We start from the raw sequence: 13,064 nt of genomic DNA, 5'->3' as shown, positions 1-13,064 counted from the left end.
GTCCAATTAGTAATAGACTCCGGAGCCACGGGTTGTTTTATGGACATTGCACTAGCACATCGACTGAATCTACCCCTGATTCAAAAGACTCGTCCTGAACAGGTACAGGCTGTTGACGGCACTTCTCTAGCATCCGGCCCGATTAAACACCAAACTGCGCCCTTGGAAGTGGTCATTCATGGTGCACACAAGGAAAACTTGTCGTTCGACCTCATTTCCACGCCCCAGTTTGGGGTCATACTAGGCATACCCTGGTTAAGACACCATAATCCGTTAATCAACTGGGGTACGGGGCAAGTGCTATTTGAGTCAGAAGAATGCCAACATTTCTGTCTCGTGGAACCGGAGTCACACTCATCTCCTGCTTCCATTCTCGGCGCCATGGCATCTTCCCATATCAATGATATGGCACTCGACGACACGTCAGCACACACCGTGGGAGCCGTTATGGCAAGCATTCCTAGGGAATACCAAGATTACCACATGGTCTTTGATAAAATCATAGCGGAAGGCCTGCCTCCGCATAGGCCCTATGATTGCCCTATCGATCTTTTCCCAGAAGCCCCCATACCCAAGGGAAGGGTTTACTCATTGTCACCATCCGAGGAACAAACCCTAAAGGACTATATCCAACAGGCCTTGCGTTTGGGTCATATCCGGCCGTCCTGCTCTCCGGCTGCCAGTCCGATATTCTTTGTACCAAAGAAAGAGGGTGATTTGCGCCCTTGCGTGGATTACAGGCGGTTGAACTCCATCACAATAAAGAACCGGTATCCTATCCCTCTTATCTCCACGCTCCTGGATAGACTGACTAGGGCAACAATCTATACTAAACTAGACCTAAGAGGGGCTTATAACCTGATCCGAATACGGCGCGGTGACGAATGGAAAACCGCGTTTTGTTCCCGACAGGGGTTGTTCGAATACACCGTTATGCCCTTTGGGCTTTGTAATGCACCCGCTACGTTCCAACGTTTCATCGATGACATTTTCTCCGATATCTTGGACACGTATGTGGTGGCGTACTTGGACGACATCCTGATTTTCTCTTCCTCTTCGGAGGACCATGTTGCTCATGTCAGGGAAGTCCTATCACGGCTGAAGAAGTACGCATTGTTTGCAAAACCCGAGAAGTGCTCGTTCCATGTCAGAGAGGTGGACTTCCTGGGTTTCCATATTTCTCCTGGGGGGCTATCGATGAACCAATCCAAGGTCCGCGCTGTCACGGAATGGCAGATCCCTAGCAACACCAAACAGTTGCAGTCATTTATCGGCTTTGCTAATTTCTACAGACGATTCATAGTAGGCTTTTCTTCCATTGTGTCTCCCTTGACTGCATTAACAAGCCCCCTTGTCCCTTTTACCTGGACCTCCATACACCAGAAGGCGTTTGACACACTCAAATCTAGGTTTACCTCAGCTCCCGTGTTGCAGCATCTTGACCCGGAATTACCGTATGTACTAGAAGCAGATGCTTCGTCTTTTGCCCTAGGCGCCGTGCTGTCGCAACCATGCCCTGCCACGGGCTGTTTACATCCGGTTGCTTTTCATTCGCGGAAATTCTCCGCAGCCGAATCCCACTACACGGTGACTGAGAAGGAGCTCCTAGCCATAAAGGATGCCCTTCAGGTATGGCGGCACCACCTCATGGGAGCAAGGCACCAGACGGTCGTGTACACAGACCATAAGAACCTTCAGGACCTGGCCTCGCTCAAATGTGCAAATAGCCGACAGGTGCGCTGGCACCTATTCTTTGCTGCATTTGACTTTGTGGTTAAGCATAGGCCGGGTTCAATCCATGGCAAAGCTGACGCCCTCTCTCGCTCCCCTGGTGGGGAGGCATTGCCTCTGTTCCCAGACACGGTTCTAGGGAAGGGCCATGTCGTTTGTCTATGCACGCCATCCCCATCTATGCTTACGACTATCAGGCAATGGGTTTCCCAACATCCACATGCACTTAATGAATGGGATATCATACTTCAAGAGGGGTTACCATTCGTTCAGGGTAGACTGTACCTTCCCACGATCGACGCCCGCAATCAGGCGCTTGCTTGGTCCCACGACGCGGCTATCAATGGCCATCCCGGGCAACAACGCACTCTCGAGTTGCTACACCGTTGGTGTTGGTGGCCTTCCATGAGACGAGACGTAGTTAACTATGTCAACACCTGCGCAGTATGTGCTCAATGTAAGGCTCGTAGAGGACGTCCTTTGGGGTTACTCCAACCTCTACCTGTCCCACCCAGGCCTTGGCATACCATCTCCATGGATCTTATCACTGACTTACCACGCAGGCAGGGCTATGATACAATATGGGTTATAGTCGATTCCTACACCAAAATGGCCCGCTTCATCCCCTGTACCGGCATTCCCTCAGCCCCGACCCTTGCCCGCCTATTCTTTAAGACCGTTTTCTGTCTCTTCGGTCTTCCGCAGGTTATGGTTTCAGACCGTGGGTCACAGTTCACTTCCTGCTTCTGGCGTGCCCTTACCAAGCTCCTGGGCATTGCTGCTCACTTTTCTTCTGCCTATCACCCAGAAAGCGACGGGCAGACGGAGAGAGTGAACCAGTCACTGGAACAATACCTGCGTTGTTTGACCCTCCAGTATCAAGATTCCTGGTTTAACCTGCTTCATCTCGCTGAGTTCGCATATAATAATGCCCGGCATTCTGCCACAGGTTTCTCTCCCTTTTATTCTATGTATGGTCAGCATCCCCGCACTCTCCCGTTACCTGACCTCGCTTCTGCCACTCCTGCTGCTAATGCCTGTGTTCGCGATCTGGCCGATGTCCATGCTCGGACCCTAGTCCATCTTCATGAGGCACAAGAAGTCATGAAAGCAAAGGCTGACAGGAAGCGGGCCGCGGCCCCTGTATATCGCGTGGGTGATCGGGTATGGCTGTCGACCCGGCATCTACGCATCCCTGGTTGTCGCAAACTGTTACCACGCTTTGTTGGTCCCTACAGGATCACTCGCGTCCTGAACCCTGTTGCTTTTCGTCTTGGGGTCCCTTCTGCCTGGCGTCTCCACCCTGTTTTTCATACTTCCCTCCTCAAGCCTTATCTCGCTCCTACCCGTATCACTGCGCCTCCTGCTCCCGTGTCGCTGTCCGCCCCTGATGAGTTCGAGGTCAGTGCCATCATGGGTTCTCGTTTTCACAGGGGGCGCCTTCAGTATCTCGTTGACTGGGTGGGTTATGGCCCTGAAGATCGCTCCTGGGTTCCCTCCTCTGATGTCCATGCCCCTCTCCTGGTTGCTCAGTTTCATAGGGACTGCCCTGCTTGCCCACGAGGTTGTGGGCCTTTAAGGGGGGACTCTGTTACGACCCCTGCACCCACCAACATCTCTGAGGTGGCCACGCCCCCACCCTCGGCCTCCTGCCGTCCCACTCACTCACACATACACACAAATGCACGCACGATCAGGCGCCCATTCGGGCGTCATACCCAGGGGTTCGCTCATACACCTGGCACTTACCTTCCTTCCCGCTCCTGGCAGTTGCGTTGGAGGCTCCCAGGTTACCGAGGTGCCCTGAAGGGACCTAGGAGGATTCGCTCGTCACGTGTCACGTGACTCTCCACTACAGAAATGCTTCCGTATCACGTGATTTCAGTCCCTCATCACGTGATACGTCTTTACTGGATAAAAGCGTCCGGAAATCAATGAGCGTCGCTTCACAGCTGTTTCCAACGGGATTCTGCGACGCTCATTCTGCTTTACTCCACGAATGCACTCGACCACGTTTCCTGTACCACGGACTGCCTCTGCCTTGCCCTAGTGTTTGAATTTGGATAACCAGTTGCCGGACTACCTTTTCTACATTTTGGATTCCTCGTGCCCTTTGCCCCTTGTTACCACGCCTTGGAACTGTTGATATTAATGCTGCCTGACCTTTTTGACTGTCCCTGGTTGTGCCCTACGGATTTCGTCACTGTTCCTGGACTCTTGGCCTCTGGCCTCACGCTGGGCGTTTGCCTGTCTGCTTACCAACCATCTGCCCTCCGCCATTTGGGGATTCCCAACGCCGGCTGTGGTTATACATCTTTGACACATAGGTAAGCCAATTAGGATCCTTACCCGGCTGTTATATTCTTGCCTTTTGTTCTGTGCTTACCTATAACCCATTGCCTTGCAGCGATCGGGGGGTCCTTTTCCGGCTGTTCCCGAGTCCAGGCCTACGAACTACTCCACCTGTGGCCTCAAAGACCGCACAGGCAGTATTACTGTTGTTGCCTGTGTGGTACTTGGGGACGGAGGTATCCTTACTCTGCACGACCATCAAGTCTATAACACGTATTAATAAAACTTTCAACACAAGTAACCCCAATTTGTGGCATTTTTTGAAAGAATTACACAATGAACAATCGCATCAGGAATTTCGAGTCTCACAAGCGATTTCACTCGCAAACACAGAGTTAAAAAAGAAAAAATACAGAGACTATGAACAACGCCTTGAGCAAATAGTACGTAATTTTAATCAAGATGACAAAGACAACTACCTAGATTCAATAGCGTATAATTTAAAATGTTAACAATACTCACGTTTTTGAAGAATCACCAATCCACCATGACAAATCCAAGCAGTGACCGTAAAAAACACCAAGCAGCAAAATCCAAGGAACCCAATATCCAAAAAGCAATCCAGGGAAAAATACCATCCAAAAAAAATCCACATGTGCGATCCATAACAATGAAATCCGGAAAGGAAAAAAAGTTGAAAATCCAAGAAAGCCCTGGAAAAAAAATCCACAATCCAACCCGAAAAAATATCCATAGCTCGGAAAAACCAATACATCCATCGAATCCAGTAAAAAAAAAAATTGCATCCATGGAAAACGGTGAAAATCCTTGAAAATCCAAAAAGAAAACCACACGAAAGCACGGAGACCCGAACGCGATGGAAACGCTGCAAGAATGAACTTTAAAAATGGCGCCTACGCATACGTAGAGTTACGCAACCTTACGTAGAAATCAATTACCATATATCAACAAAATGAACAATCTCATTTCTTATACAATAGCGCCATCTATTGTAGAAAAAGTATATTAAATTTTCAACGTTACCAGTTTGCAATTTGTTATTTATTTATTTAGATTTCATATTTTAAATAAATATATATTTATTTAAAATCTATATATATATATATATATTAAAGCTACCTATTTCATGGTAAATACTATTAATGTTCAAAAATACTTAATAAAACATGGTTAATAATATCAATGTTCAAAAATGCTTAATAAAACATATATAAACACTTACCTTGTATTAATATTAATTTGAAAAAAATCGAAAAGAATTCGACTTTTTTGTAATTCGACATTATTATTTTCGAATAAATATTTTCGACATTTTGACTTTCGAAAATATTGCATTCGAAAATATGACTGGACACCGTTTGGGAGTTCACTGGGGGTTTTTGGGGTTTGTTGGGTGGGTTTGGGAGTTCACTGGAGGTTGGGGGGGAGTGGTCACATTTTTCCCTGTTTGAACAAATACACCCGTTGTGTGCAAAAAAATTAAATGGCTGGACATTGTTCATTTTGTGTATATCCATTTAATGTGTGACGGTGTTCAGTGACCAACTCCCAACAATCCCAGTGTGCATGTCCACATGGACCCAGTGAGTCACTGACACATGTCTATCATAGTCCCTGTGGTTCAGAAGTATTCGTGAATCAGTGCTTGGCGTACTGCATGGCCACCCCGTGCATCACGTACTGGCAGGGGGGGCTACTTCACCTCCGTCTCCATCCTCATCATCCTCACCCGGTGCATGCATGTCAATGTCAGGTGGCAGTGGTACATTTCTCCAGACGCACATGTTGTGGAGCATGACACAGGCCATGGTGATCTTTGACACCTTCTCAGGACTATATAGGAGTGCCCCACCAGACCTGCTTAGGCAGCGGAAACACACCTTCAACAGGCCAAAGGCCTGCTCAATCACAACACGGGTACGAGTGTGCACACGATTGTACTCCTCTTCATGGCTGTTCTGCGGGTTCCGCACAGGGGTAAGTAGCCACGGCCTCAAGGGATATCCTCCATCACCTGCAAGCAAATACAAATAGGTGTGTGTTACTCTGAGCTGCCACCTTCAGGAAGCACAGTCATGGCAGCAGCTATTTGGTGTGAGCATGCACATGTCCCTGTACATATGCAAGATTGTTACCTAGATGCATACTATACTGCTATGAGATGTGGTAGTCTGGATGGCGTTCAATAGATGATGCAGGGTGTAATCATGCATGCTGAGGCGGATGTACTGTGGTTGTACGACAATGTTTAGCCTCCCATTTATGCTGTGTATTCTACACTGTGCATGGTCACACTAGCCACATTGGCACAGTTGCAATCCTGTCAGTCATGCATTGCTTGTGATACCCATGGTGGCCTGGTCGTGCCTCTTACTTGTCTTCGATATGCATAAATGGTAAAATGTGTGCCAGTGATGTGTCATGTTCTGTTTGGGATGTTCAGGTCAGGAGTGTTTAGCTCTGCATGCATTCTACAATCACTGACAAATGCCACCCAGGTGGAGTATGCACCCCCCCCCTTCCCACCCAGGTGGAGTATGCACCCCCCCTTTCCCACCCAGGTGGAGTATGCATCCCCCCACCCCTTTCCCACCCAGGTGGAGTATGCATCCCTACACATCAGTACCCCAAAGCACTGCCATGGCCCAGTTGGGCAACTCACCAAGCAGCCAGGCACGTCGTCCAGCATGCCGCTCCATGTGACGGGGTAGCGTGGAGTTGCGCAGCACCATGGCATCATGTGTTGATCCGGGAAATCGGACGCAGCAATGTGTGATGATCTTGCTGGAGTCACATACCATTCGCACATTGATGGAGTGGTATTGCTTGCGATTGTGATACACCGCCTCTATGGCATGGGGGACTACCAATTCCACATGGGTGCAGTCCAGGGCACCAACACAATTGGGCATGCCTGCCAGTGCATGGAAGCCTATTTTGGTGTCGGCAATCTCCTGGGCAGTCCGTGGTAGGGATGTGTGGGTGCTTGAGTGCTTCAGGAGGGCATCCAGCACTTGGGTCAACATGCGTGAAAATAGTGGTTGTGAAATGCCATGCAGCTGACCCACTGTGTGTTGATAGGTGCCTGTGGCCAGGAAGTGGAGCACAGACACCACCTTTAGTAGCGGGGGGGTGGCAGTGCATATTTCTATGAGGCTGGCAATGTCGTTGTGTATCATGTCCACTATGGTGGTGATGGTGTCCTGGTCCAACCGGTACAGGGTGTGGATCTGCTCAGGGTTTAGATTGAATGTATTGGGTCTGATGCGAGGGATTGGTGGCTGCCTACGAGGCACTGCTGGCTGCGCCGTTGGTAATTGCTGGCGCTGTCTCGCCCTCCTTCTTCTCCTGCGTCTCCTCTGTGCTGCTTGTTGTTGCTGCTGTAGTTGTTGTTGTAGTTGGTGTTGTTGCTGTAGTTGTAGCAGTATTGGCATGTCCTCCAGCGCCATGATTGCAACAGCTAGTGGTAGGATTTTGGTGTAGGAAGGGGTGTGGTGTGTGGGTGTGTTTAATACTGGCCCAGCCTCCATTGACTGTGGTGTTTGTGTGCACCTGTGGCAGTTTGCTTGATTGCTGATTGCTTTTTGCGGGTGGTCCATGATGCTGTATGGTTTATTGGCTTCTAGATGCCGGTATTTGCATGTCCATGTGGGTTGTGATGTCCTCCTATTACCGGCATGCCAGTATTTGCTCCCCGAAGGGGCGCATGTACGCGCCCATGCCGCTATTAGAGGCACCATTATTTAGGGTGCCGCTAATAGCGGGTTGCCGGGTCATAATACACCGGAGCGGTAAGCGATGCCAGTAATCGTTTACCGGCATTGTTATTCCATTACCTCCATACTCGTAATGAGGCCACGTATGTAGCTGATGTTTGATGCATGCAGCTCCTCCGTGATGCTCCTGAAGGCCAGCCACTTATGGAGCATCATAGGAGCATGGTCTTGAAAGGTTTGTAAAGACTGGCCCTGATAGGATGAAAAGGGTGCGTGTCACAAAGCTGAAGACTATTTTGAGGGGGGCAAAAGTGTAGAGGGTTAGATTAAGAAGTAGGCTTGCACAGTAGTCCAGTTTGGTGAGCACAAATGTATTGATACGTGTTTTACGTGATGCATGAGGTGTGTTTGGATTTTCAAATGTGTAGGAGGTTGAGACTGGCTGCGGAGGCAGTGGATGTGATGAACTGGTGGAGTTTCAGGTCATTGCCAAAGAGAATCCCAATATTACAAACTACGGGTGAGGATGTAAGGCGGTCAGTGGGAAAGAGGAGAAACAGACGGCAGAGGGGTTATTGGGGTTGGCCTTGGAGGCAGGGGGAAACAAGACTTAACTATTGAAGAGCTTAGCACGAGGCAGCGTAGAGCCGTCCATAGGCAGATGTTGGTTAGGCAGTTGGATATGCATTCAGAGATTGCAAGGGTGAATGGAGCACATCTGTTCCCTAATAATGCCCAATGTGACTTCTTAAAGGGTAACATTTTGTTTGGTAATAATAGCAGCATTAACACCTCCAAACTGATATTGAGGAACTATGGGTTTTTATGACTTTCGATCCACATACCCATGGATTTGGGATACCGATATCGCAAATGGATTCTTCTTTTTTAGGAGTGAAATTGTTAAAACAATGACCAATATTAAACAACAACAGAAATCCAATTGATCTGTACGTACATAAGTAGATGTTCTGTGTAGGAAAACTCACTGGTGCCTTTTTGTGTCTAGGTGACGAAAGCTGATTCTAGAAGGTGGACACCTCACTCGGCCATTGACCATGACTCTTCCAATACAGACTTGTGAAATCTCTGCGCAGACTGCGGGTGACGGGAAGACGAAAGACCACTCCACTGCTATACCGAAAACTTTCTTAAATGTCTACCACTCGGATCAAAGATTTGACTCTCCCCCTTCATCGTTCCCTTACATCAACTGAGATGTTCCTACTCGGCTCTACCTGGGTAATGCAATGCTGGGAGCTCAGCATCGAAGACCACCTCCATACAACTGAAGAAGGACATTGGTTCTATCGCCACCAGCCCATTGATGGGCTCTGGGTATATTGGCGTATTATATAAACTACATAAGGAAATCTGTTGCTGTTTCCTAGAGGTCTGTAAATCTTCGAACTACCTCTTGCAGTACATGTCATGTTACTCATGGGCAACGGTGAAAGTCTCTCTTAGTTCTGGTTTGCTGTCTATAAGACTAAAGAAACAAAACAAGAACTATGTCAAATATTAAAATATGAATGGATTTGAGTGCCTTGATTCCAGCTCAATGTATTCCTGCAGCAGCAAAAGACAATATTAGGGTGTGTTTGCCAATGCACTTCTTGCACACTCATTACATATAGACAATAACTTCATTAACAAGGCCTGTGTTCCTGAACCTTGTGTCGAGGCTCACAACTATCACCCTGCGACACAAACTTCAATGGCGTTTCCCCGTATACACAATCGTGGAGAAATAACCCACCGCCCATGCTTGAAAAAGTGAAGATTTGGTACAAAATAATTTACTTCATTGAACCACAAATGGAAGAGCCTTATTTTGGAGAATTAAAAGTCCCACATTTTCTCGAAGGAATGTATTTCTTGGTGTAATCGCATATTTGTGGAAATAATCGGGTCACATGGGTCCTCCTACTGAAGTCATCTTGGCGTGAGCACGCTTTCCAGTTCCCAAAGGGCACTGGTCAGAATCATTCACCTCCTCCTGACTAAAAACCCTGTGTGTTTGAGGCAGTGGTAATATTATTGCCGCTCGTTTTACCGTTCGGTCTGATTATGGTAGGCCTCACTTGAATTGGTGATAATTGTGCTGGCGGTATTACCATATGAATATCACCACACACAATTAAGACTAGAAGTGACAATACAAATTCACCTTTGGTACAAGCCTGTACGACACAGTAAAGTGGTAGCGATGGCTGAGCAGCCAGACTTATCTCAAGAGTAAGTGAGCAGTATCACATAGTTACAGAAAGGACAGCAATTATTATGATTCAAACAAACACTGACTCAAGCTCTCTGAGTAAAAGAATATCCATTTATTTACACATCAGTTGTAAAACATTTCACTAAAGTAAAGCAGTTGAAAAATCACACTCTTAATACACCACACCACTCTCAATAGATTCTGGACAAGTTAACTCAAAATGAAGTGTGAGCAAAATGTCACTCCAGCAATTTAAAAAGGGAGGGAAAGACAAAGTTAGACAGAAGATGAGCAGCACCAACAAGTAAGTAAGCAGGGCAATCTAGAAAAAGGAACTACAGTGGGGAAATCAAATCAAGAGGCCTGGGTCAAAGTCAATGGACCAAAGTCTTTGCAGAGGATCACACAGTTCAGAGTAGTTTGCGGTTAAGTCTTTGCCAAGAGTTTAGAACGAAGTTGGTCAGGGAAAAGTCACTTTAAAGAATAGAGAAGGACAAGCCCTCGAATTGGCGAAAGATTTCACACACTTTCACCGCGGTCGGACGAAACGAACAACCGGGTTAGCACAGTACATTTAGGGCAAAAGAATGCTGTAGCTGAGGCAGACATTCCTGGCAGATCCTGCAGGCTCAAGGGTCCTGAAGCAACTGTCGGACTGACAAGAAGGAGGAAGACTGGAGGGTCCTACACTGCCCAGGGAAGAAACCAGCAGCGGAGCAAAGCGATGAATAAAAGGTGCGCTCCTTAAAACCCAAGCAGGGTTCGTTCCTCCTGGCTATCCGGTTCACTGTAGCTCTGTACAGCAAATTCCACTAGAAGAGGGAGGCCTGGCTTGCAGTTTGGCGAACTGGTTGTTCCCACCAGCTCAAGGGGAGAAGATTCCTTGTAGATCTTCCCTGTCGTCGAAGTTTGAAGATTTGGACCCGCAGCAGGGCTTCACCGGAGGTTCAGTCATGGTAGAGGTCCTCTTCTGTCAGCTTCTCGTCGGTTCTCTCGATCCAGTAGCGACTCTGCCTTTCCAGCCCCAGAGAACTGCTTTTTATGCAGTTTTCCCCCATTCATTCAACCTGGCTGTCAATCACACAGCAGGGTGGCTATCCCGCCAGGACAGTCACCACAGCCAATCATACCAGAGTGCGACATAGGCCTCCAAGGTGACCCTGTGCAGGGAGTCTGAAACCCCTCCCTCACATCCTGTCCCCCTCAGACATTCAGGTGCCTATGGAGGGCTACTGTGCAGAAGCCCGCCAAAGGTCAGCGAACAAAGGAATCAAACCTGGTTTGGCGCGCAGAGAAAAAAAACGAGGAATACTTTTACAAAAAGAAATGGCGAATAAACCCAGCCTGAACTGTATAAAAATGTTTATGGTCCAGCGGGTTTAAGTTGGAGGCTACCAAGATATCCTAAAACAATACCAAGGCTATTTAGAAAAACTGCGGTAGGAAAAATAGGGTAGTTACCACTGCCACCAGCCAAATCTTAATGAAAAGAGAACAAAACAATATTCTATGAGAAACAGACAAAAAGGGAAAGCTATTAACCCTTTCCAGAACTCTATGTAAGATAGTTTGTACTGGGTCTGTGATTTATAAAGACTAATAAAGACAATGGCAACTTTACATGTTTCTGGGAGCAGTAGTCAGTCCCAGAAAATGGAGTCGGAGTGGGAAGTCTGAAAAAGACAACCCTGTGTCACTGCACTGAAGGTGCTGTGTAACACACAGTAAAAAGATGATGCCTATGGAGCAGGTGAGGCTCCACAGTCTATGAACACAAAAATGTTAAACATGCACAGCAAAGCACATGTAAGAGTGGGAAAAAAGGTTCACACTCGTACCAGGTGAAAAAAATAAATCCTAGAAATCCAGCAAAGCTGCTGAGGGACTCAGTAGGTAAGAGAAATTAGCCATTTTGGAGAATTCTCCCCAACAATCACCCATACAATATCAATGCAAGTGAAGGATGTCACCTTTCCTTTGACATGACATAACAGGATGGGACGTCTCAGATGTAAGCAAAAAAGATAACATATGCAAAAAACTGTTTTTTAAAGCTGACAAAAGACCATTTTAGATACCACCTATATAGTAACCAATGCGCTGCCCTGATATGCTTGGTGCAAAAACGTGATGTCAAGAGCACAGCAAGGAGGGCTATCATTGATCAGCACGCTCGCTCACTGCTAGTACAGCTTCATGTGGCTAGTTACGGCCAGCTTAGCCTAGATGCAGCCCAGCTGCTCCACTGCAGACATAGGATGCCAGTGCATCCACATTTCCAGGCGATGCCATCGTATGCCAGGTACAGCCTGACCTTCCTCGTACAGTCTTCATAAATGCCAAGTACAGCCTGACCTTCCTCGTACAGTCTTCATAAATGCCAGGTACAGCCACACACAATTTCTGCCACATGTCCAAGTGCAGACTGCAATTCCCACATATTTCTTTATTAGTTTGGCTATTTGGTTCCGCCTGCATCACCTATAAGCCGAAACTATTGCATTAAAGTACAGATAGGGAGAAATGGCATATAAGGAGGGACACACAGCCCGTAGGTGTTTCGTTATTTCCCCACCCATTGCCTGCCCAGGGCAATGATAATCCCTATGACCATTTCCACCCAGTTCTGGCCCTTCCAGCCTAAAACACCTGCTCATAGGAACTCTTTCAGCTCACTTTAATCAAGCCTTACCATCAAACTTTGCACTCAAAATGCATGCCAGTGTATTCTCAAAGCAGTCTTCTGAGAGTTAATAACTTAATTGGAGTTGTAAACCGGCTACTGGTGTAATAAAAATGTTTAACCAGGTCTACCTTCATCTACTCGATTTATAAGCACTCTGCGTGTCCTTCACTCAAGTCCTGTTAAAAACAAGCATTGGCAAAGCCAACAGTTTTGGCTTGTGTATATGTATTAGGCATTTGACAGGCACTGCTATTATATGCCCAGGTACTCGTACCATTTTGCACCTGCTACCATCAATGACCAGTTAATACCACTACGGCAGTGCCTGGCAAATGCCTTTCCCATGCCTACACAAAAGTCCAAACTGTTGGCATTGCCAAGGCTTGTTTTTTGTATA

General features: G+C 47.3%; 1 protein-coding gene across 1 annotated transcript in view; it reads left to right on the top strand.

The window, feature by feature from the left end:
* LOC138514391 (sodium-coupled monocarboxylate transporter 1-like) overlaps positions 1-12,790 on the top strand; it is a 987,363-nt gene extending 974,573 nt beyond the window's left edge. The window contains exon 15 of the mRNA XM_069629873.1: positions 8,770-12,790. Within this exon, the coding sequence (XP_069485974.1) occupies positions 8,770-8,844 (75 nt within the window). The 3' untranslated portion in view covers positions 8,845-12,790. The remainder of the gene's footprint in view (positions 1-8,769) is intronic.
* Positions 12,791-13,064: the final 274 nt, after the last annotated feature.

Source organism: Ambystoma mexicanum, chromosome 12 (genome assembly GCF_040938575.1).
Source record: "Ambystoma mexicanum isolate Mex_15411 chromosome 12, UKY_AmexF1_1, whole genome shotgun sequence".
Taxonomy (NCBI): domain Eukaryota; kingdom Metazoa; phylum Chordata; class Amphibia; order Caudata; family Ambystomatidae; genus Ambystoma; species Ambystoma mexicanum.
The sequence above is the reverse complement of the archived record's forward strand: the minus strand, read 5'-3'. Positions and strand labels throughout refer to the sequence as shown.